This window comes from Acipenser ruthenus, chromosome 22 (assembly GCF_902713425.1).
Source record: "Acipenser ruthenus chromosome 22, fAciRut3.2 maternal haplotype, whole genome shotgun sequence".
NCBI lineage: Eukaryota > Metazoa > Chordata > Actinopteri > Acipenseriformes > Acipenseridae > Acipenser > Acipenser ruthenus.
This window is the reverse complement of record NC_081210.1, coordinates 15,530,913-15,553,582: the sequence shown is the minus strand read 5'-3', so window position 1 is coordinate 15,553,582 and position 22,670 is coordinate 15,530,913. Positions and strand designations below refer to the sequence as shown.

General features: G+C 39.8%; 1 protein-coding gene across 2 annotated transcripts; it reads right to left on the bottom strand.

Annotated features, from left to right (window-relative positions):
- Window positions 1-996: 996 nt before the first annotated feature.
- LOC117431499 (ubiquitin-conjugating enzyme E2 D2) lies at window positions 997-21,978 on the bottom strand. 2 transcript variants are annotated; one of them, XM_034052458.3, is made up of 7 exons: window positions 21,667-21,967; window positions 15,951-16,014; window positions 11,090-11,121; window positions 10,926-11,003; window positions 10,713-10,818; window positions 3,130-3,223; window positions 997-2,056 (listed from the first exon to the last, which is right to left on the bottom strand). In XM_034052458.3, the coding sequence occupies exons 1-7, from the start codon at window positions 21,688-21,690 to the stop codon at window positions 2,011-2,013; spliced, it is 444 nt and encodes a 147-aa protein (XP_033908349.1). In that variant the 5' UTR covers window positions 21,691-21,967; the 3' UTR covers window positions 997-2,010. The 2 variants fall into 2 exon arrangements, with proteins under 2 accessions (XP_033908349.1, XP_058852002.1); XM_058996019.1 differs by lacking the exons at window positions 997-2,056; window positions 3,130-3,223 and adding an exon at window positions 8,307-8,595 and having other exon boundaries at window positions 21,667-21,978.
- Between the last annotated feature and the right edge of the window lie 692 nt (window positions 21,979-22,670).

Genomic DNA, 22,670 nt, shown 5'->3' with positions numbered 1-22,670 from the left:
GTGAAAAAAGTTCAAGGGGGTGTAGACTTTCTATAGGCACTGTAGTTTTGTTTTCTGTAACTGATTTTCACTTCTTATCCTTCCAGAGTAGCTTCACTTCCTCGCAGGTATGAAGACTTCACCTGCACTTTGCTGCACTGAACACTTCAGGTGGGATCCCCCTACCTTCCTGGAGGAATTACACAAATGAAATGCACACACAATTAGGGCATGGACACAGATTCCGAGAACCGCTTGAAATAAGCTTCCAATTTAACCTCTAATAACTCATTCTTATTTAGTATCTCATGAAGATACCCAAACTAAGTTCCTAAATATTTTCAAAACATTTTTCAACAGGGATTTATTTAAATAACCTTAAAGATAAACTCCCTCATAATGCACATCTTGACTGAAGCCACAGACATCAAATTGTAAAAAGTCACGGAGAAATGACTGAAATCAGTTTAGATGCCTGACTTTCAGGTGACCTAAAATATTGTGGATTCCAACAGTGTAAATATTTGTCTACTTCTTCCACCCGAGTGGTTTTATATTCCAGTTAATTGCTACACTATAAAGGGAATGTGGCCATGCTCAAGACTTCCCAACTTACCAGCACTTGACTCTATACAAGAGCTCTTATTTATGGTTATGAGGGGGTTGATGTTTAAGTCATTAGTTAATATTGATCTGAACACATTTAGTACGTAGTTTTGAATGGAGTGGTTCCTATTCTGAAGCAAGTGCCAAGGCAAATTAGAATGACAAACTGAACTGATCCCACCTTCAGCCTCTTCCACACGACTGCAATTGTGTTTGACTTGCTTTGCTTCAAAAATATGGTCCTTTAAATGTTTATTCTGTTATAAAATCAGTTTAATTATTACTTTTGAATATATTTCAGATATGTACACATTCTGTATCTTTAATTTTACACGAGACCGCTGAAGATGACATCATCTTCTTCACTTCATATTTTTCAGCCATTATCTAGAGAACTCTATTGAAACATCACAACTTTAGTAATCAGTTTATTACACAGTTTAATCATATTGAAACACACAAGCTCAATGAGCTTTCAGGTCATGAAATATACACACTTTTTCTTTCATAGGAATCCATACCCTCACATACAGAAAGAACAGAGCAGTTAAAAGTGGAATTTGAGCCATTAATACTAATGACCTGAAAGCAAAATGCAATCCAAAAAGGTAGAGGAAAAACTAATAGCTTGGTTATTTATACAACTATTGACCAAAACCTGCATTTTTATTGGATGTGGGTATAATGGGTATATTCCTGGTCATGACATTTACGCAAAAATAAAGAGAAATAATTCCTTCAGAATTTACCTGCAATACAAAAACAAACCGAAGACCATCTTTCTATTCATAACCTGCTATGTTTAACAGAATTCCTGATAATTTATACAAAAATACATCTCCCTCCCACCGATTAGTAGTGAAAAATATTGCCTGGAAGCACAGGAAAAGAAAAAAAAAAACACATTTCAAAGTACCCCAATTTAAAATGGTAAGGAATGCTTTTAGATTCACAACTCTTTGTTACAACTGATCAACTGGCCCTTCACACACTTCTGTGTGCGATGCCAAAATAGCAAGATACAGGGAGCACAGTATTTGCAAGTTTGCTGTTCCAAATATGTACAACACAGCACAGCCCTGCTGGGTCAGGTAAGCATGTCCACAGGGCAAATATGTACAACACAGCACAGCACTGCTGGGTCAGATAAGCATGTGTACAGGGTAAATATGTACAACACAGCACTGCTGGGTCAGATAAGCATGTGTACAGGGTAAATATGTACAACACAGCACTGCTGGGTCAGATAAGCATGTGTACAGGGTAAATATGTACAACACAGCCCTGCTGGGTCAGGTAAGCATGTGCACAGGGCAAGAGGAGGCGTGGGTTCATAGAGAGCAGTCAAATGGAAACCAAAACGATTTGTTTTCTTTCAAAGTCCCCTATCCATCGTTGTAGAGGTGTATCCACAGTTCTCCAATACTACATTGCATACTTTTGTGTCCATTCCCGAGCTATTCTGTTGTACCTACAAAAGAAACAAAAAACAATGAATCAACAGGAACATCTGTTCACAGTTTGAAAATCCAATAGTATAGGCAGTTAGCTGTAAACCGGGGGGTTTACGCATTGAAAAAATATGAATTATGCATGATATTTAGACGTAATGTGCAAAGCATACGCAGAGCAATGTTGCTGCACAGCTTGAGCTCGCATGTTATCAAGCTTCTTGTACTGGGCTGGTTCCCGGCATCTCAATTGTGAATATACTGCTTGCAGTAGCTAGAGAATGCCGGGACAGCTAATTATAGCTGGTCTGGAAATTGACAGAAACACGTGACCAAAACATCCAGGTTATTAATAATAAAAAATTTTAAAAAATCCACAAGTCAGAATGTTATTTATTTATGTTTTTTGTAAAAAATTTAGCGTTGGTTACATGGTGCTTTATGTATAGTTAATTCATGGAAAGTACCATTTTTGCTTTACTATATGTGCATTATAGAGAGGACTGTGTTATAGCGAGGGAGCACTGTAGTTCAAAGTAACATTACAGTTAAAATGCAAGGCTGTAGTTACTGCATTCCCTATAAGTTCATATCAAAGTATACACAGTGCTTTTTAATGTTGCATTGTACTCACCCAAAATACATTTCTCACAGGGTCTACATTGGAGAGTAAACTACTGTATTCAATGTATATTAGCAGTTGCTAGTGGTTGAGTTATGTTGCCATAATTAATTTGCATCTATACCATTTCTTATTTTCAGTATTTGTGTTTTAATATTGCTATGCTTCTTGTTTTTACTGATCTTTAATAACACACACCTACTGTATCAGCTGAGCCAATGGGAAAGTTTAGACATTAAGAGTATATGAAGTAGTATTTAAGAGGACAAACTAAAAAAGGCAATATTTTATTATACATACATAAATAATAACTGCAACATACAAAGTGTAGCAATTAGTGTACAGTAGTTGATAGGCCTACTTTGGATGGGATTTTAAATCCCACAATGATGTCTTAATGAACACATCAGCTGCAGTGCTCCGCATACAAACCAATGTTGCATTGTAGTACAAACAGGGATTTTCACCTACTTCTCTCTGTCGGTTTTGTAGATGCGCGCAATCTCGGGCACTAAAGGATCATCTGGATTCGGATCACATAACAGTGAGCAGATGGACAAGAGAACTGCAAAATAAAAGGAAAATGAACTTAAAAAACTGAGAAGCAAAGTTAACAGAAAATAAGAACTTTGAGGACATTTATTTGGTTTAGAACTGATCTTGTATACAAACAATGCCTTGGGTCAATTTGACCCGAGGTATTTACCCACATAGCTTTGTATGCATGAAGAAAATCAATTGACTTAGTTATAACCAAGCATCTCCACGTATGAATCCTGGTAGCCTGTCAAATTCCAGTGTCGTCACAATGTTTCCTGGACCTACTACATATACTGTTACTCTCATTCATGACATAGCACCAGCATTGGATCTGTTCATACCACCAGCAATCAAATATAATACTGGAAATGAGCAACATGGAAGGCAGGCGTGTACATGGTGCAAAGTGGAAAGAACGCAATCACGTTGCTGTGCACGCATACAATAGGTTACTTTAGTTAGCTGGAGGGTACAGACCCAAAGGAGAAGCAACTGCTAGTCTGTGGAATAGAGAATCTGGTAGGGCTATATCTCCAACCACTATGTCACTGGAAACATTTCACATCATTGCTAGAATGATTCGCTTTGATAAATCATGATACCAGAGCCAATAGGCAAAAAACAAATGAGCTGCTATCAGGTATGAAAGTCTTGTCCCCTACAGAGGGCACGGTCTGCCTGCAGCAACTGGCATTGGTACTAAACGTGCAAGATGCAACTTTTGCCCTTCAAGCAATGAAGACAAACATTACCTGTGTAAAATGCAGAAAGTATCTGTGTAACATCACATGTCCATCCTCTGTACATTTACAAAGAAACCTGAGTGTACAAAGCATTCACCCTGGACAGGAGTGTTCTTTATGATGATGATGATATACTCCACAGAGTGAACTCCTGGTCTCCATGTTGCTTGGTCAGGAGGAAACAAACTGTGAAAACAGGTGGCTGAGGTATGATAATAAAATGTAGATAGAAAGAAGGTTGTGCACAGATTTTGGATGGATCGCACTCAAGGATAACTTAATTCCATTCATCTGTATGGACCTGAAGCCTGAAGGTTTCCCCCTTTTTCTTCAGCAAGTAGGGTTTGTACTTGTTTAGATAGCTCTAGCTCTTCAGTCTTCAGGCAGCTAAAAATCAACCGCAAAAGGATTGTGGAAAACAAACAAAACATCTGGACAGCAGATCACTGCTCCACTGTATTTCCAGGACCTTTATATCCACAGAGGAGCCAAGAACAAGTCTGGCACCCTCTCAATTTACTATACAAATATTGCTGGCCTATTGTCAGGGACGAGGATGCCTACCAGAAAATGCGAGCGGTGACTCCGCTCCCCTGCTCCAGACAAAATAGGCACGCTCCCCGCTCACATGGTATTAAAAAAATATAACAAACTAGCCGTTCTTTCTCCCACTGTGATGCCAATTGCAGATAATGATGTAATGCACATTCAGAAAGGAATGCTATTTAAATCATCCTTATTATAAAACACATACCTTGACCCCCCAAAAAAAAAAAAAAAAAGTGCTCACAGAAGTTATTTAATTCAATTCGAAGACGCTTTCTCATTATTATTGCTCACTACTTCACAAATGCGTACATTGAAAATAGAGTAAAAGTCAGGAAAGATCATCTTGCAATGAACAGGTTATGACGATGTCATGTATGGTGTACTCACCTATTTCAAACTTTGCATATGATTTGTATCAAATTAGCTTTACACTGGGCTTGTTTGTATCTGAATCTCTCATAGGGAGCTCAAAGCAACCCACGAACACATATGAGCGAGTCTCAATGGGGCTGCCGGGCATCCTGTAGTGTATTAACTACCTTAAGAGAAAATATAAACCGTGTTCACAGTGCTGTACTGGGGCATAACCGTAAAACTGTATAACAATATAGGCTATGTACTAACCGCAGACAAACTGATGAAGTTTCTCACATTTTTATATGGCACAAATGCAGATCCACAAATCGGTAGAATATAATTCATTATGGAGGGAAAAAAATAATAAAATGATATACATTTTATATATGTATATATACATATATATTATATATATATATATATATACACACACACCCCCCCACCCCACTCGATATATCGCAGGTGTCGTGGTCCAATATAAATCAGCTCTATTCAAGGGCAGCGATATAGCACGAAACCCATAGAAAAACAAATAGGCTAAGAAATTAATACGGTACAACCACTCTCGTTTTAAATCGGGGGCTTTTTCTCTTTTTTTGTATAAAAAGCAGCACACCATTTTAATTCGTACAGCGGAGGGTAATTGCTTCTCATCAACTTGTCTCCAATTAACTTCATGAGTCTTCCTCTCCTTTCTAAAATGCACAAACCCGCTGCATTGAAAGAAACCATTCCCAACATGGGAGGCTTGCTGTAGGGCGCCGACATCACTGCCTTGTGACTTTTGCTAGTGCATTGCTGCCACACGTGAACACCTCGTTGGCTAAAATAAAAACCGTTTCAGCAAGTAGATATTTAATTTGTTTTGTGTTATTGTGCAATACGTGTGTACATGATAACAGTATGATAGTAATGCTTTATTTTTATTTTTTTAAATGCAATTCAAGTCTGCAAACATAAAAGTGCCTAATTGTAGTTTGAAACTGGAAAAAGAATGGTTACCATGCACAGGCATGATGGAAAATACTGTAAAGTGACTGCATCTGTTTATCGTCATCTTTTTTTAATAATTTGTGCAAACTCCATGGCATAACATGTATTCTAGTAATATAAAACCGTGCTCAGTTCTTCAGTGCTGTAAAGGAGCAGGCCAGAATATACAATTGGCTTGCGCAGCAGCTCGCGCTCTCCGATGCCTACATATGCCAGTCGACAAAGAAACTGATTGGATTGTGTGCCATGACTGCTCCCTGCTGGAAACTGGGGCAATTAACCCTTCCACTCCGGTAAACATTCTACCTGTTTGAGGTCTGACTGACATAACATGACTTTCAGCTTGTGTATCAGGACAAACATCCACCGAAAGTAAACTGTATTATACCTTACTAAACAGCTGGGAATCTGAACATTAGAGAATAACCATTTCACTTTATGATGAAATATACCCTACAATTACCCAGGTTGAATGTAAAAAATTAATTGAATGTACTCAAATTCAGTTTCCTTTAGCAAGGTCTTAGAAAAGTGTAATTTAGTGATCTCCTACCTTAAACTTAGGATCTGAAAGAATATTCTAAATTCCGTGTCTGGTTTTCATTTTACACCAAATTGTTTGACGGGTGCATAATGTGAAGTTCACCATCAGATAGATCTGTCAACTCATCAACATCTTCTGTAAAAAAAGTAGTCCAGCAAGTAGGTTTTCTGGATTGTGATGTCCTTTGTCTTATCGATTGAAGCATGCCCTTGTTTTAACTGGGCAAAGGGTTTTCAGTGTATGGCAGATTGCTGAAAGTAGGGATGATTTTAGTGAAGGTGTTAGTTGTGGTAACTACTCCTCTGATAAATCTGCTCCCTGAAATTTGCCACCTTGTGGTTCCTGTTGTAGCTCCCAAGGAAGGCTTGAGGCTGAGGGATACTGGGAAGATCTATTAAAAAAGAAAAAAAGGAGGCACCCACCTGTAGTTTTGCCTCTCTTACCAAGGAGATTACTGCTGCTAGTGCCCAGAAACTGCTGAAATAACTGCTGTTGGCCTGGCCCCCATCTAGAAGAGGCTTGACAGCTGATGGTTTGTGACCATCCTCTCCTATGTGAAATACACTCGAAGATACACTCTTCCTGCAAGTGTATAGAGGGGTTCCTAGAATGCTGCGTGTATGCTGTGGAGAGAGGTGATATTTCACTGTAGATCAATGAGCCTCTCTCCTAGAAAAAAAAGGGACGAGTCTTCTTACTATGCTCCAGGGTTTACCCGCCCTTTTTTTTTTTTTGAGAGAGAGAGAGAGAGAGAGAACTTGCCCTCAAAAGTCGTCTAATGATGTATGTCTATGCTTTGTGAATGTTACTTCGTCTACACTACGTGAATACTTCAGCTATAGAGATCCAAGGCAAAAAACAGGCTGGCATTGGCTGCGTCCGATGGAGAACAGAGGTACTGCTGCAGTCCTTATGTATGTGGAGATGGAAGCGGCTCTCCTACAGATCTGATGGAAACTGTCAGTCTCCTGGGAGGACTGCCTTGATGGTGGTGGTGGAGGTGCCATCCTAAATTTTCCCCAAACAAATGTAGCATTCAGATCCGAATTTCCTTTACTACTACAGATACCTGGAATGGACCCTTTCTGAAAGGATGAGAGCATGGATTGAATCCTTTGTAAACCCTCTGTAGCATAACCAGTTCTCAGTGTGCAGATATGTCCATCGCTGGTGTTACTGTTCTCACTGTTGGGTATCCTGTAGGGTAGCAGGTTAACTTAAGTTCCAGGCCCGTAGGGAGCGAATGTATATTTTGCCTGCTTGCCAGAAAGTGGGGTAGAGGTAGGAGTATCAGGAAGTAAACTTGCCTATTTCCCTATTATGGCAATAGAAAGATCAGCATCCCTGGCTGAGCTGGAAGAAGCTTCCCTTTCCAAAGGGTACTAGAACCGCTGATGCCTGAAAGGCAACTGCTTGTTAAGAATCCCCCACTGGGGAATGCGCCTCTCACAGCTGCCGAGCAGGATAGACCCACCTAGATAACACCTCCTGCCGTGATGACATTCGTCAAAGCTGTGACGTTAGTCTCAAATGTGTACCATGCAGCCTCTAGGTAAAATACTTACACTCCGGTGTATGGCTAGTATATACGAGCTGGTGTAGATGTCTGCCGGACCGCAGAAAGCCTTCCCTCCAGCTTGTGTTGATATTAGGTGACTTAGCTTATAGTTATTAACATATCTGTTGCCTGTGGAGATGGTGCAATCCTTCTCCAGATAGGTGTCAATCCACCCTCAGGTGGTGGAGCCAAAAAGAACATCAGTTTTGGCTGTTAACAAGTAGAATTTACCCCTAAGATGTTAAGGAAAACATCCATGTCTAGATCCGGTTACTGAAGTTGAGCACGAAATCCCTCTTAAAACAGCATCAGCATATCTGTATGCAATGATTCACCACTACTTTATTATTACTTCATCTGGCAGATGTCTTCTACAAGGCGACTTACAGGAGTACAGGTTTTCTTATCCTCTGCATCAGTAGATGCCACAGGAATCGGCCCATCAGGACTCGGTATTTGACGTTGGGGAGAGGGTGAAACCCTCTCACAGCGTCAGCATCGGTACATACACAACTGTGTATTCCAGCACGGCCTCGCCAGGGCAGGAGTCAGTGATGTCATCCGGACCAGCCACTGCAGGCAGAGAGTACCGCTGATCGGCTGTTACTGTGTTTGTCTTGGTGCCACCGTCGCAGAGTTACAGGCTACCATACCTGTGAACAGAAAAAACCTTCATACCATAACCCACTGGAAGCAGTTGATCAGTGTAGCTGGACATTCTTTATTTTATTTTTTTCTTTTCCCGCTGTGCAGGGAAGCATACTAAACCAATCCCACAGGGAAAGATGGCGACGCCTTTGTCAGAGCATTGAAATGACCGGCACAAAAAATATTTTGTCATCTCGTCTTGTGCAGTTCTGATCCCAACATCGTGTTTAAGGAGGATGACCGGCTTTGTCTGGTCGTAGCTGGAACAACGGAGCCCTGGTTTTCTGTGCTGGAGATCTCGATATCGAACACACTTAAAACACAGATCCCTGATACAACTGAGCAGGACACCACCAGAGTTGAGAGGGGTCTGCTACATAAACAAAGCATAACTAACTGAAAGCTAGAAGGGCACACACACACACACACACACACACACAAAAAACAAACATATTTTTAAAAACACCTTGATAACACAAAAACAATAAAATGAAAAAACCCAACAAATGCAGAAATCTAGGCTTTTATGGAGGCAAGAGATGATGTTTTGTCACAGGTATCTACAACACTTCATGTCCTATTTTTGTATATATCCACATTTACTGGTGCATTTATAAAGAAATGTTATAGATACTGAATGTACCATTGGTACACTGACAGGGCAAAAGCCCTGCTTATGTAAATAAGTGTAAGGTTGGCAGGGATGTGGTTAAATCTGTCCCTGCCAGCAATCACAGGTGTGGCCATTCCCCAATGAGGTAATTAAGGAGTGGCCACCTGCATACAAGGAAGGAGAAATCCTTTGTGTGGGGAAGAGGGAGTTGGAGGAGTGTACCTGTGTGGAAATGTGCTTTTGGAGTGTAAACTTTATAGTAAAGGCAAATGCCCAACCTGTACTGTTTTGTTTGTGTGAACCTTTTATTTTGGCCCTCATGCCATGTTTATTTTGTGCCTGTTTGTTTGTGTTAATTAAAGTGCGCTTTGCGTGTAAAACTTCAGCTTTCTGTCTCTGGGTCTCTAGGGTGCGCTGTACCACCTGTGCCAAGATCTCGTCACAGCCCAAGATGTTACCGACAGGAATGAGACCCAGAGGCAGCACTCGTACTCCTAGCAGATGGTTTCGCTGTGAGTTTTGTGCTGCTTTACAAAACATGAAATATTCTCTGTAGCATCCAGCAACACATTTAAAATGAGTAGAGAATATTTTACACATGTCAATATATCTTTCAATAAACAAGCCATATTTTAACATTGCTGCACTCCTTTTCACTTTTTTTTTTTTTAAAATTTTAGTCGTCGCCAATTTTTTACCCCGGTTTTCTCCCCAATTTAGTATGCCCAATTATTATCTGTATCCTCGGCTCACCGCTCGCAACCCCCCCGCCGACTCGGGAAACGGCGGCTGGAACACGCGTCCTCCAAAATGTGCTCCTGCCAAGCCGTCATTTTTCGCACTGCAGATCCACAGCAATGCCACCAGACCTATACTGCCGGAGGACAACACAGATCTGGCGGCTCCACTGCAGAACCACAGGCGCCCTATCGGCCACAGGGGTCGCTGATGCGCGGTGAGCCGTGGATTCCCCTGCCGACCTAAGCCCTCCCTACCCGGGCAGCGCTCAGCCAATTGTGCGCAGCCCCCTAGGAACTCCCTGCCATCTCCAGGCTATAGGGCACATCCTGCGCGGAGCGCCTTTACTGGATGCGCCACGCGGGAGCCCCCCCTTTTCACTTTTAAGCACTAATCATGTAGCCTACTATTTATTCAGTACCTTTTTGCAACTGTTAAGGCCTCTACACAGTGGACGCGATGTGACGAGCGAATGTAAAGTACAACACACCACACCACGATAAAAAATAATAAAATATGTATTTGACACGTGCCGTTCACACTTCCTGTGGGGGATTGGTGTCTATTTTTGCGATTTTGTCGTGTGGCAGCTAGGGAACTGACCAATGAGGGACAGCTTCTCTTGCGCACCTTTTTCAGTAAACAATTACAGCCATCAGCATCATTAAAGTGGATACAATGACATACAAACATACAGGAGCCCCCACATTATTACTGGTCAGCAAGCTCTCTGACTGTACGGTCACCTACCCAACAGCCTGACATGCATACCTTTTGAAATAGTGAGTGCCGGAGACCACTGCGAGCGCAGAATATCCAGACAGATGCTGCCATTGCTGTTGATATTGGGGTGATAGATTCTTGTTGTAAATGCAACCTAAATTGGGGGACAAAATAAAAGCTTATGTATTTACAGGTTACATTGCTCAAGTTTTATTTAAAAAGGCAAAGTACATTATACACCAGAAAATCAAAACAGCTCACCTTTGGTGGTTTGAAGGGATAATCTGTGGGAAAGTGAATTGTCAAGAAAAACACTCCACCCTGGTAAGGACTGTCATTCTGTCAAAGTAAAATATAGAAAAACACCAATAAGTAAAATAGTTTTTTATTCTGAAATGGAGGAAATAATGAAGAAACATACTTACTGGTCCCATTATTGTGGCTTGCCAGTGGAACACTATAACAGAACAGGAAAAGGAAAGCAAGTTAGAGTGAAGACATTCCCAACCTAGAATATTCCTGCCATCTAACTAGTTACTTGTTTTAACATTGTATGTTTACTATCAAACACACACTACAAGACAAGTCTTTACTCAGTTTAACCAAAAAAATGATCAGATTCTACAAAATTACAATTGTATTAAAATCCACTAGCAAATCGTTATACGTAGCAACTCTATATGGCTCCGCTGCCGTGTATGGAGCAGGTGTAGTATCCAAAGCACTGGGGAGGGGGGGTACCTATAGCGGTTGTAGTGCTTCAGTAAAATATGTACTGAATATCTAGTGTACAAGACAGTGCAAGAGAAGTGTTATGGTAGAATATGTTTGAAACATGCAAAATATACGATAACACTAATAATTTTCATTTAAAAAACTAAGCACCTTCTTCCCCTCTCCCCTCCAGCTTGTGTTATCCAGCAGCAGAACTTTAATTTCTTCATTCGCCATCTCGACAGCAAAGCGTTGTATAGCGTCAGCTATAATGAAATGTCTCAAACCCTCTGCTGTTTGGGATTTTGTTGTTAAATGCCCAGACCACCAAAAAAAAAAATAATAAAAAAAAAAATCACCAGCAACGGGGGCACAGTGGAGGCGTTTCAGTGCAAGGGCTGTGCATCTTTGGTACATGGGCTGCGACATGATACGTACCACAATACAATTAATCAAAATGTTTGTCTTATTGTGAATTTACAAAATAAACCCTTAAGTTTTTTTTTTTTTAAAGTAGTAATGCAGAAGTACAAAAAATAAAATGTGATAAACTGAAATATTTCAACTAGCTTAATCTAGCTTGCCAGTATGAAACATTTCCATTGTATACAATAGTATAATCCAGGAAGGAGATTGGCATTGCGTTACAATGTCGTTCTTAATGAATGTTTATTTAAATCTTCATTCCCAGCGAGGCTCCCGGGGGCGTAGGGACCTGCCTCCTTCACGCACGCAGGGGGGCTTGTCAGGACTCTCAGGGTTGCAGTTGCCTGCGTCTCTGCAGCGCGCACCTGTCAGTCTCAGGAGGGCAGCCCCACTGCACATTGTTGGTTTTATTTATTGTTTTAAATCATGCAAGTAATACGTGCGAGCTACACAATGTTTGCAAACTCATACACTGCGTTGTAGTTCCTGCTGTGGAGAACTGGAAAACATGGACCCAGGAACATCGTGAATCGGAGCGGACTGAAGGACTGAACACTATACTGAGGTGCATTCCTTTCACCTGACCTGCTGTGTATGGTTCTGTGTTTCTCTGAAATCCATTTCAGGCTTTTTTGATGACTGCTTCCCAAGCATAAGAAACTGACTGTTTGATTAAGCAAGTTAGTTAGTTTGGGGAACTTGGTAGAAATATAGTCTATAGTTAAGTTAGAGGCTTTGGTGGTTCTAGGTAGAGGGGATTATTGTAACTTATTTTTGCGATCCTGCCTTTCAAACACCATCAGGGTATTTAATACACTTATTTACAAAAAGTCAAGAATGGACAACCGCGTATCTTTCACACACGCAGTGCAATTTAAATTTTAAAAGTGAAAACAGTCAAAATGACTGCCGTGACAGGAACTTTGACTGCCCTTTACATTTTTTTATTTTGAATATAACTACTTTCGTTTTTACCGTTTTGTATGTACATATACCTGTTTACACACTAGTTTCTTTTGAAATGTTTATTATAGTTTTTAATTTTTTGAATGCTTTATAGTGGTAAGTTAGAAAATAAACCCTTTTATGTTTAATTGTTCATTTAAATGCAGCGTTTTGGCTGTGCAGATGTTTGATATGATGTGCTTGAATAAAACTTGAGTTGTATCCGATAGTTTGTCTTTCATTTTAATATTGATATTGTTTAAAATGTAACCGTCATAATGACTGCCTGCAATGGGTTTAGGCATGAGTATAACCGCAGTGGTTCTAGTGTCAAAGGGACATCTGATGTGGACGCATGCACATTCTTTCCAGTTGTTAAACTCAAGTCCTTTGTATTTCTTTTTTAATAAGTGTTCTAATTTGAATATAAATGGTGCCCTTTTGTTTAACTATTCTGCACAACAGTGTTTTTAGTTATTAGTCTTCTGTTAAAACAAAACTAACGTTTGTTCTTTATTTTGAAAAATGCCTATACGATAATCCAATATGAAATTAGGGTGCCGATTGCACCACTACATAACACTGCACATTTGTTAATATTTGCCAATATGTGAATCAAAATAGAAAGCATGCAGTTCACAGCTGCAGTCAACACCCACAATCATTTAATAAGGTTTTCTAAAGCATAGTTCAGCTTCTGTGTTTATGAAAGCCGTGTTGACAGTCCGGTTTGTTTACATTGTTCAGCGAGCTGCAGGGACGTCACAAAGCCCCTGAAAATGAGATGCATTGTTCACTTCAAGGTTTCTTCATAAACACTAGACAACATGCTTGGCCTTCAGAGCAGTTTTTACTGTACATATACTTACTATACAGGGCTTCAGACAAACTTTTTGGTTGCTAAATCCAATTACTGGGTGCCACATACAGTAACTTCCTCAGACACTAAAGTGATACTAAAACAGTAACTTAATGTCTGTACTCACTTGTTGTTGCCTCATTCTGCAATGAACTCAGCATGTTCATATTTGAAATATTTTGCAAGTATGTGTATGGAATTGGTGACCACTCCTTTAATTGTGTACAGCTGTGATACGGGAATAGCATGCTGCAGCGCCCATGCTCAAAAAGACAGCTTTTCTGATTACATGTTACCATTTATTTTTCAGTAAAAACAAGTTTAAATTGCAGTGAGTTCGTTCTGCTATAGTTACGATATTAAATACACCACAGCAAGCACACTGTCATATAGTTTAGATTCTTTCAGTAGCACAATCCGAGAGCTACATTTTGTGAATGGCTTTTTTTTTTTTTTTTTTTACTGCAATTCTCAGCAGCACACTTCCTAATTACAGTTCCAAGTATTTCTATGTGTTCTGCTTTCACCTTTCTTAAAATGGTCAGTCAATGCAGTTAATCACAGTAACATCTTAATTACCGTGCCTGGTTCTTTGGCCGATGAAATATCATCAGCTCATCATCTAACTGGGGAATCTGCAGCTCACTTAAATCATTCTTAACCCCCTGACGGTAAACAATGTAACTTAATCTACTAGATCTGGGACAGTTGCAGCCGCTAAAGACGATGCAGACAAAGAAAATACGTTCATGTTGAATCAAAACTTTCTTTAGGCACTCTTCGAATTGACTGGTAAAAGATAACGTTGGTTTATTGGCGCTCACAAAGAGCACTTTTCAGCTTGATAAAGTAACCTTTTCACTTCCCTTTTTGATTCATTATTGAGCTTTTTGCTGCATTCCAGCCCTTCATTAATTATTATATTTATGTTTTCATTGCATTTTGTTCATTTTAATTATTTGTTGTTCTTCTAAATGTCTTGAATGCAGCTGTTCATTTTAAGCTACATTTTTAAACAACAGTACTCACACATGTTTGGTCACGTTTTATGTCAATGGCACCTAACCCAAAAGAGTTGTCAAAAAATGTTTGCATTTGCAACCATTTTAGTTGCAGTGTGGAGCTCTGCTGTAGCAGCTGTGTAGTGAACACTCTCTGATGGCATATTTCAGTCGCAGTGTGGAGCCCTGCTATAGCAGCTGTATAGTGAACACTCTCTGATGGCACATTTTAGTCGCAGTGTGGAGCCCTGCTATAGCAGCTGTATAGTGAACACTCTCTGATGGCACATTTTAGTCGCAGTGTGGAGCCCTGCTATAGCAGCTGTGTAGTGAACACTCTTTCTGATGGCACACTGGTGTTTCTGTTCGAGTGGCAGGTTTGCAATCTGCATTAATGGGTGGAAGGATTGGTTGCATTACGGAATCCAGTGCTGCATGAAAATAAAAAACTGCATTTGGCAGTACAGCATTAGGCTTAAAAAGACACACTTGAAGAGAAATGAATCTTTTGAAATGTGCATGCAGTGTGTACAGTACAGGGCAGGCAGTCGTAGCTACCGTGCTGCGGGGCTGGCATTAACTACGCTGCTGGTCGTTGCGAAGATACGCAGTGAAGAGCAGGTTTATAAACTAACATCAAAGTCACGAGTAAGTCAGTTCCCTAATGACTTCTACGAATCAGATGGTATGATGATCTGCAAATGCTGTCAACACTCAACTGACTGGACCCGAAAAGATACCTGCAAAGAGCACTTAATGTCAAAAATCCATCTAAAGAACCACATCAAGCATGAAGAGAAATCAGCGAGGCTCCCGAGCACTACACAGCACGATCCCAGACAGTGTTGAATCTGCACACAGCAGACAGGAAGGTGTTGATTTTGTTGTGGTGTGTGCCGAGGCTGAGATTATATATTATATTATATAGTGCTGGGTCGAACACAGGATTTTCATGTTCGGATATTCACTCAATTTAAATATTCGTTAAATATTGAATATTCGCTTTTCAAAAAGTAATAAAAGCCATTATATTGCTCTAAACGCAGACAGAGACAGCAGAGCAGCAAGTGTGGCCGTGGCCCTTGTGTGTGCCTTTATTTTATAGCAAGACCTTACAATATGTAACCCCTCAAAACGGAATGGGGTTAAACCCAATTTCACACATAAATATTACATTATTAACCTGAAAGATCCATTGATTGGTGTAATGTAGCTTCTGTTTGTTTATTTAGAAGACACCTTTATCCAGCTTCGGATTAATTAAACCCTTTTTCAAAATTCAAAGTTCAGCCTGAGAACAGAAAAAGTAAAAACCTGAAGCCCTAAAGACTAAATACTCACTGTCATCCCCAACAGGTCCAGCTGAACACTGCGCCGGTGGATCACGTGCCAAGTCATTCAACTCCTGAGGAAAACAACATCACACAGCACACTGTAAGAATGCAGGGAAAACCTGTATGAATTCACAAGCACTCGCAAAGCAGTGACATCACCAAGTCTGAAATACATTGTGAAGCAAGCCTTAACCCCCTCATTGCGATTGGGGTTTTACAATGTCAACCAACTGCAACATGCTTTCTCGCAGACATATTTCAAAAGGGCTTGAAACGGCCCCAAAGCTTCGAAAGCGTCTCCCCCATGAAAACATCTTCTGGAAAGCAGGGTACATGGGAGAAAGCAGATCCCATTGGATACATGTTGCAGGATTTTTAAAAACGTAATCATTATTATTATTATTATTATTATTATTTATTTCTTAGCAGACGCCCTTATCCAGGGCAACTTACAATTGTTACAAGATATCACATTATACATTATTTCACATTATACAGATACCACATTATTTTTACATACAATTACCCATTTATACAGTTGGGTTTTTACTGGAGCAATTTAGGTAAAGTACCTTGCTCAAGGGTACAACAACAGCAGTGTCCCCCACTGGGGATTGAACCCACAACCCTCCAGTCAAGAGTCCAGAGTCCTAACCACTACTCCACACTGCTGCCCTAATCATAATTAATAATAATAATACATCATTTAAAAGATTCAGTAAATAATTCCCTTTAAGAGCGAGTTCGACTAAAAGCAGTTAACATGGTAAAAACATTTGCTTATACGAGTAAAGTCCATTAAGAGCACGTAGTAAGTACGATGAATGGATGAAAACGATTTCAAATAAGAACAATTACAAAAAACGTGAATACAGACACCTATGAGTAAAATCAAGTACTAGATACAGGAGGTAGTTATAATTAAAAGCAGTAGTAGATTAAGGTAAGGTATGGAGCAGTTCAGTGGAAGTACAAGCTAATGCAAGAACTGGACCAATTGGGTGCCATATAGTCCAGTATAGACGAGGGTTGTGAGGTTTGCAGATGCGGACTGAACAGGTGCATGCCATTTTGTAGCGATGAGGTGCACTCATGGAAATCAGAATACAAAACGAGGCAATGACATCAGTTCTGGAAAGGTTGAATAAGCCAATCGGTGTGCCTCAAGACACTCTCGCGATGACGAGTCACATTTGAAAAGACTGAATAAACCATATTAATTTAAGTTTGATGATGATGAGTTATCAGGTTGAACGAATCGCTAGCAGTGCCAAAAAGGTGTTCTTTTAAGTGCAGTTCCTGTTTCTTCAGGCAGAGCATTTACAGTGTGAAAACTCTGTTTCACCACAAGGGTGTTCTCTTAGGTGAAGTGCTCGGTTAGGTGGTGTTCCTATACACAGAGACTACTGCACCACTTGGCAGATCACATGACATCCATCAAAGGCTGTAGCCAGTAGACTGATCAACAATTAAAAAATAGGCTTCTATTGTGCACAGATACAGTGACAACCTTGGCTTGTTCAGGTTAATTTTCCAATGCTTTTAATGCATTTGCTTAATGCCAAACTTCAGTGGTCCCAAAACCCATCTGTAGCCACACAAAGCTCCAAGCCCATACAGAATGCACGTATGAATTGCATTTGAATATAATAACTGAAATCACATCCGTGTAGCTCAAAGCAGCTGAAATCACAACAAAATGTAGCTCAAAGCAGCAGTTTGAAGAGCTGAACAGGGTCAGGACTGATTTGATAACCCAGATAGAATGGCCATTTGGGTCAGCTTATTCAAGAGCCTTGTGTGAAGTGGAAATAATATTCTTACTAGAGATTACTGGCTGATAACATATGTGCACAGAATTATAAAGAGGGACTACCAAGCTCAGATCCAGACTCATTATTTGATAACCTTGTATACAATGAAAAGGATGAAAGGAAGACTCAGCGAAAGTGGTCTGGCAAAGTTAATTTGAGATTGTACTATTAGAGTATTATTTCCATCCCTGGATGGCCAATATTATTATTATTCATTTGTCATTTAGCAGACGTTTTTATCCAAAGCGACTTTGAGCCCTGGGGGAGGAGACTATGCATCGTAACTGCTGCTGCAGAGTCACTTCCAACAGGAGCTCGTTTGAATACATGAATAAAAACTAATGAATCCCCTTTATTGGCTCTTAACCTGACTAAGTGTCTAGCTGCAGCCTGGTGTCGGAGCATCAGTCATGATTACCCCAGAGAGAAGTGGCTTTAGGACACAGTGGAATCCCTCTGTTAAAAAGGGAGCACACTGACATATTCCATTGTCAGCAGCTCAACACGATTGGAAATGAGACAGCACAAACCTGAACTACAAGCTGAGATAACTCGCTTCAACCCAATCGTTCCCATGGAAGAACTCAACTCAAAAACATTAAGGCAGAAGGGAGGGCTGACAATTATCCATACTAATGAGGAAAATACCTCACGTAGGTGAATAAATGTATAAACTGAAGTGGCAAGACACTGCAGGCGATACTTGACGTGGATCCCAGACTGGACTGTGTGCTTCAGTAGAGCCGACAGAATGAAAGGAGGTGGAGTTTTGGTTTCATGGTTCAGATTCTAATCAATTGTCATTCCTAATTTACTTAATCTGAGTGCAGCATTTAAAACCATTGATCAGTCAATGCTGTGACTCTTTTGGATCAGTCATTATGGTTCTATTGGTGGCTACTCTGCAGTATCATTACATCATTACTGCAGTACCTCATGAGACTATTTAGGTCCAACTTTATTTTGTTATGACTTCATTTTTATGCTGATGACACACAGATATACCTGAAGAGCGCAGGGGTGTGCAATTCATAGACATTGAGGCTGTCAAAAGGTAAGCGTAAGTTATTGAGAAAAAAGGAATTGAGGGAAAAAAAATGACCGTCCTATGCATTAAAAAAAACTACAATGTTAAATCTAATTAAATCAATGACTTAATTGTAATCGATAACATAACAGCGGTATGTCTTTGTCAACACACAAAACATAGAAATAATATTTATTAAACCTCATTACGCAGTCAGGTCTTTTTTTTCTGTAGCTATAAGGTGAAAACAAAACTAAACTAATATTGTACAAAGTATTTTTTTTTTCTAATTGATATTATCTTAATACAGTACTGTTACAGCTACTTTTAAATGCATTGTTGCTTAATGTTTTCTAAAACGTGAAATGATCTCTGTTTCAATCTGAAGGAAATATTTTTGGATATCCCTGCAAGCAGGTTTTAAAGTTTATTAAGTTATCATTAATTATCCAAATTCAGTATAGTGCTTATTTAAATATTATTTTAGCAATTTTAAAAAGGTTTCAGTTATGTATTTTGATGATGCATGGTCCATTTTAAAAAGCGCTGATCCGATTCTGATCTTGGTCTGAAGCAAGACCGAAATAGGATCAGATTTTGAGCCGAAACTGAGCTCAGGATCAGCGCTGATCCTTTTAATGCAACTCAATATGTGATAGGATCAAAATCAGAGCCTCGATACAGGATCAGATCCGTTTAGTACAACTGGCCCCAGGGTAGCTGCTTTGATTCCTTGCATTGTACAGAACCCTACGTGATATTCCATCGATTCTATTCCGATTCCTTGCATTGTACAGAATCCTACACGATATTCCATAGATTCTATCCAGATTGCAGCATGTTCAAAATCCAGCTGTCAGACTTCTCACTCGCTTCCAATTATCTGGTATATAAAACTTAGCATGAATTTTCTAATATTTACTGTACATTAAGAGTGTGCGTCGGCTCTACCGCTATTGAACATCATGTGCAACCTTGTGGTACCGCCAGCTCTCCCAGGACTCCAGCTCAGGCTTCCTGGTCACTGCCCTTTCTAGCCATGTCCAGGGATCAGGCTCACATTATGGACTCTGCATCCCTTCTCATGTACGATTGTTACTTTGTTTTCTGTTCAGCTCTCAAGGGAAAGAGAGAGCGGGCCCCAACTCTGGAAATATTCAGACCGTTTCCCACATTGAAAGGGACTCCATGGTAAGCTTACATTTCTATATACTGCTGATCACAAGGAGGAAGACATTGCAGAAACAGACACTAATGGTATGGTATGTTTTCCACCCGCTGAATCTTTAAGACACCAGTTTTATTTCACCCCATTTGCAGCCATGCCATAGTATCTGGCAATCTCAATGCTGCAAACTGGAGTGATCAGCAGATACTACAATCAATCAATCCAGTCTTCATTCAGCACCAATTACACACTCATTGGAATTCGTTTCATACATTTCACAGTTATTTAATCTGTGGATTGGGCAAGTTATTTGTGAAAAGGGTAAACACCAACAATTTTCAATCAGAAATGTTATTTAAATCACAATTGTAGTGGTCTGTAAAAATAACTAAAATGGTTCTTAGAGCTTTTTTATTAATACAACACACAATCCACGTTCATATCGTTTTTAAACTGAATGTAGCCCAGTTAGTTTGTTTCTCTACACTGATCAGTACAATGTTCTCTCTGCAATAACACACACAAGAAAGCGAAGCTCGGTTGTGTTACCTCTCAATACGTCATTGGAATTTATAATAAGGTATCGCTATGGATTACAAATCAGGTTGCAAAATGCCCACCACACATCAACACGCTATCATGTATGGTACGGTAGCATTACTTAAATCATACAAGACCGCAGTGTAACTGCAAGGCCTCTCACAGGCCCACAAACCACACCACCTTAATGTTATTTCACATCTTCACACGTCAGTGTTTAACTAAACTATCTGAACCGATAAGGTGAGGGTTGAACATATTTCTAGTGTTTTAATGGCACAAATACGTCTTCGGTCCCGGAGATGTCACAATATGTAGCTACGTGAAAAAAAAAAAAAAAAACCTGCAACCGGAACATCAATATCTGTTTCTGGTTACAACAAACCGACTGGTAATATACTCTATATCATTATATTAGAAAAATGAGCACATGGATGCATTCCATAACTGCGACCGGGATCTCTCTCATGGGTTTTATTGTGTTAAAATATATTTCTTTCGGTTCTTTAAACCAGCAGCGGTACCCCCGGGTCTAACAGCACAGGCCCGTCTTCCTTCCTGTACAAACACATTTTCAAGTACTGACAAGATCGACAACATCCACCTTATTCACAATGTATTGATGAATGTAGAGAATATAACATGTAACCCCCCAATAAACTGTGTAACACTTCCCAACTCACTGTACGAACTCCCTTCACCATCCAGTCAGAAATAAAACACACGCGTTTATAAAGACATAAGAAAACGATGATATCCTCCCCATAATAAAAATACATTATTTTTCTTTATCAGGACCATAACATACGGAGAACAGTAAAAAATACAAAAATGTTTTTTGAGTTTGTTTTTTTTTAATCCCAGAAAATTCTCCCTAGGTTTTTTTTTTTTTAAAATCTAATGCATCCTTGACGTTTAAAACCCTGATATTCTTCACGTTTGTTTGAGCTGTCTTCCTTACCTTGTGAATTCAATGCATCCTTGACGTTTAAAACCCTGATATTATTCATGTTTGTTCGAGCGGTCTTACCTTGTGAATTCAATGCATCCTTGACTTTTAAAACCCTGATATTCTTCACGTTTGTTTGAGCTGTCTTCCTTACCTTGTGAATTCAATGCATCCTTGACGTTTAAACCCTGATATATTAATGTCTGTTCGAGCGGTCTTCCTTACCTTGTGAATTCTTTTCAGAGCCATGTTGTGCAGCTGCTGTCACTGAAAACGTGTTTTTTATTCGGTAAAATGGCGGTTATTTTCCCCACTGCAGGTTATCCCCTGGATGTAAACAATATGCCAGTTTAGAAACGAGAGGTACAGGTATTTATCTGAAAGGCGGACTGGGGATTAGTTATTGTTTAAAGAGAGTCGGACAGACACAAATGTAAACCCTTCCTCCCGCAGCAGCTCCGCACACTCGCACAGCACTGACAATGCACATCCGCCAACGCGTCCTGTGTGTCTCCGCTCCAGTGTGAATTAGGAAACTGCCGCCATTCCGGCTCTGCAGGAGCGTCACAGGCGGAGCCAACATGGCACGCGTGGACTGCATACTCTCCTCCGATTCTTAACTCGAAGGACCCCGATATAAACTTGCACGGTACCCCTGGAGCGCTCACACGTATATAACGCCATGGGGAGAGCGGTAACCATTTATAAAATCGTCAAACTGGCTTTACAAACGTTCAAAAAATGACCCTAAAGAGGAAGTGTAAAGTGAGCGGAGGGATACGGTGTAAAAAGAGCAATCCGAGTGTCACTTCAGCGAGAGCCCCAGTGAGGAATGACTCAGATTATTGTTGTATTATTACAAGAAAGCACTGAGTGGAAAGTGTTGTTTCTGAATATGAAAATACAGACCTGGAGATATGAGAATACTGTAACTTTAGTCCAGAGGTTGGGTTTATTATTATTATTATTATTATTATTATTATTATTATTATTATTATTATTATTATTATTATATGTCATTGATGGCAGTTAAGAGTAGGATGATAGTATTACCAGTCGGTTATTAATACTTGCTTGAAGTAGGCTACGGTTTCTAATGTTAAATGGACCAAATATAACAAAAATACTATATTTGTACAGCTATTCAATTCTACTTAAAAACGGTATACAAATAGTCATCCATTGTGAGGGTTATCCACAGCCTTCATTCTAAATCCAAATATGTTCAA

What these genes read in the sequence shown, in the direction of transcription:
- LOC117431499 (XM_034052458.3), bottom strand. Translation starts at nt 21,690, where the DNA reads ATGGCTCTGAAAAGAATTCACAAG. An exon ending in AAGCCACAATAATGGGACCA is followed by an intron (nt 11,004 to 11,089) that starts GTAAGTATGTTT and finishes TTACTTTGACAG; the next exon opens with AATGACAGTCCTTACCAGGG. An exon ending in TACAAAACCGACAGAGAGAA is followed by an intron (nt 2,057 to 3,129) that starts GTAGGTGAAAAT and finishes TTTCTTTTGTAG; the next exon opens with GTACAACAGAATAGCTCGGG.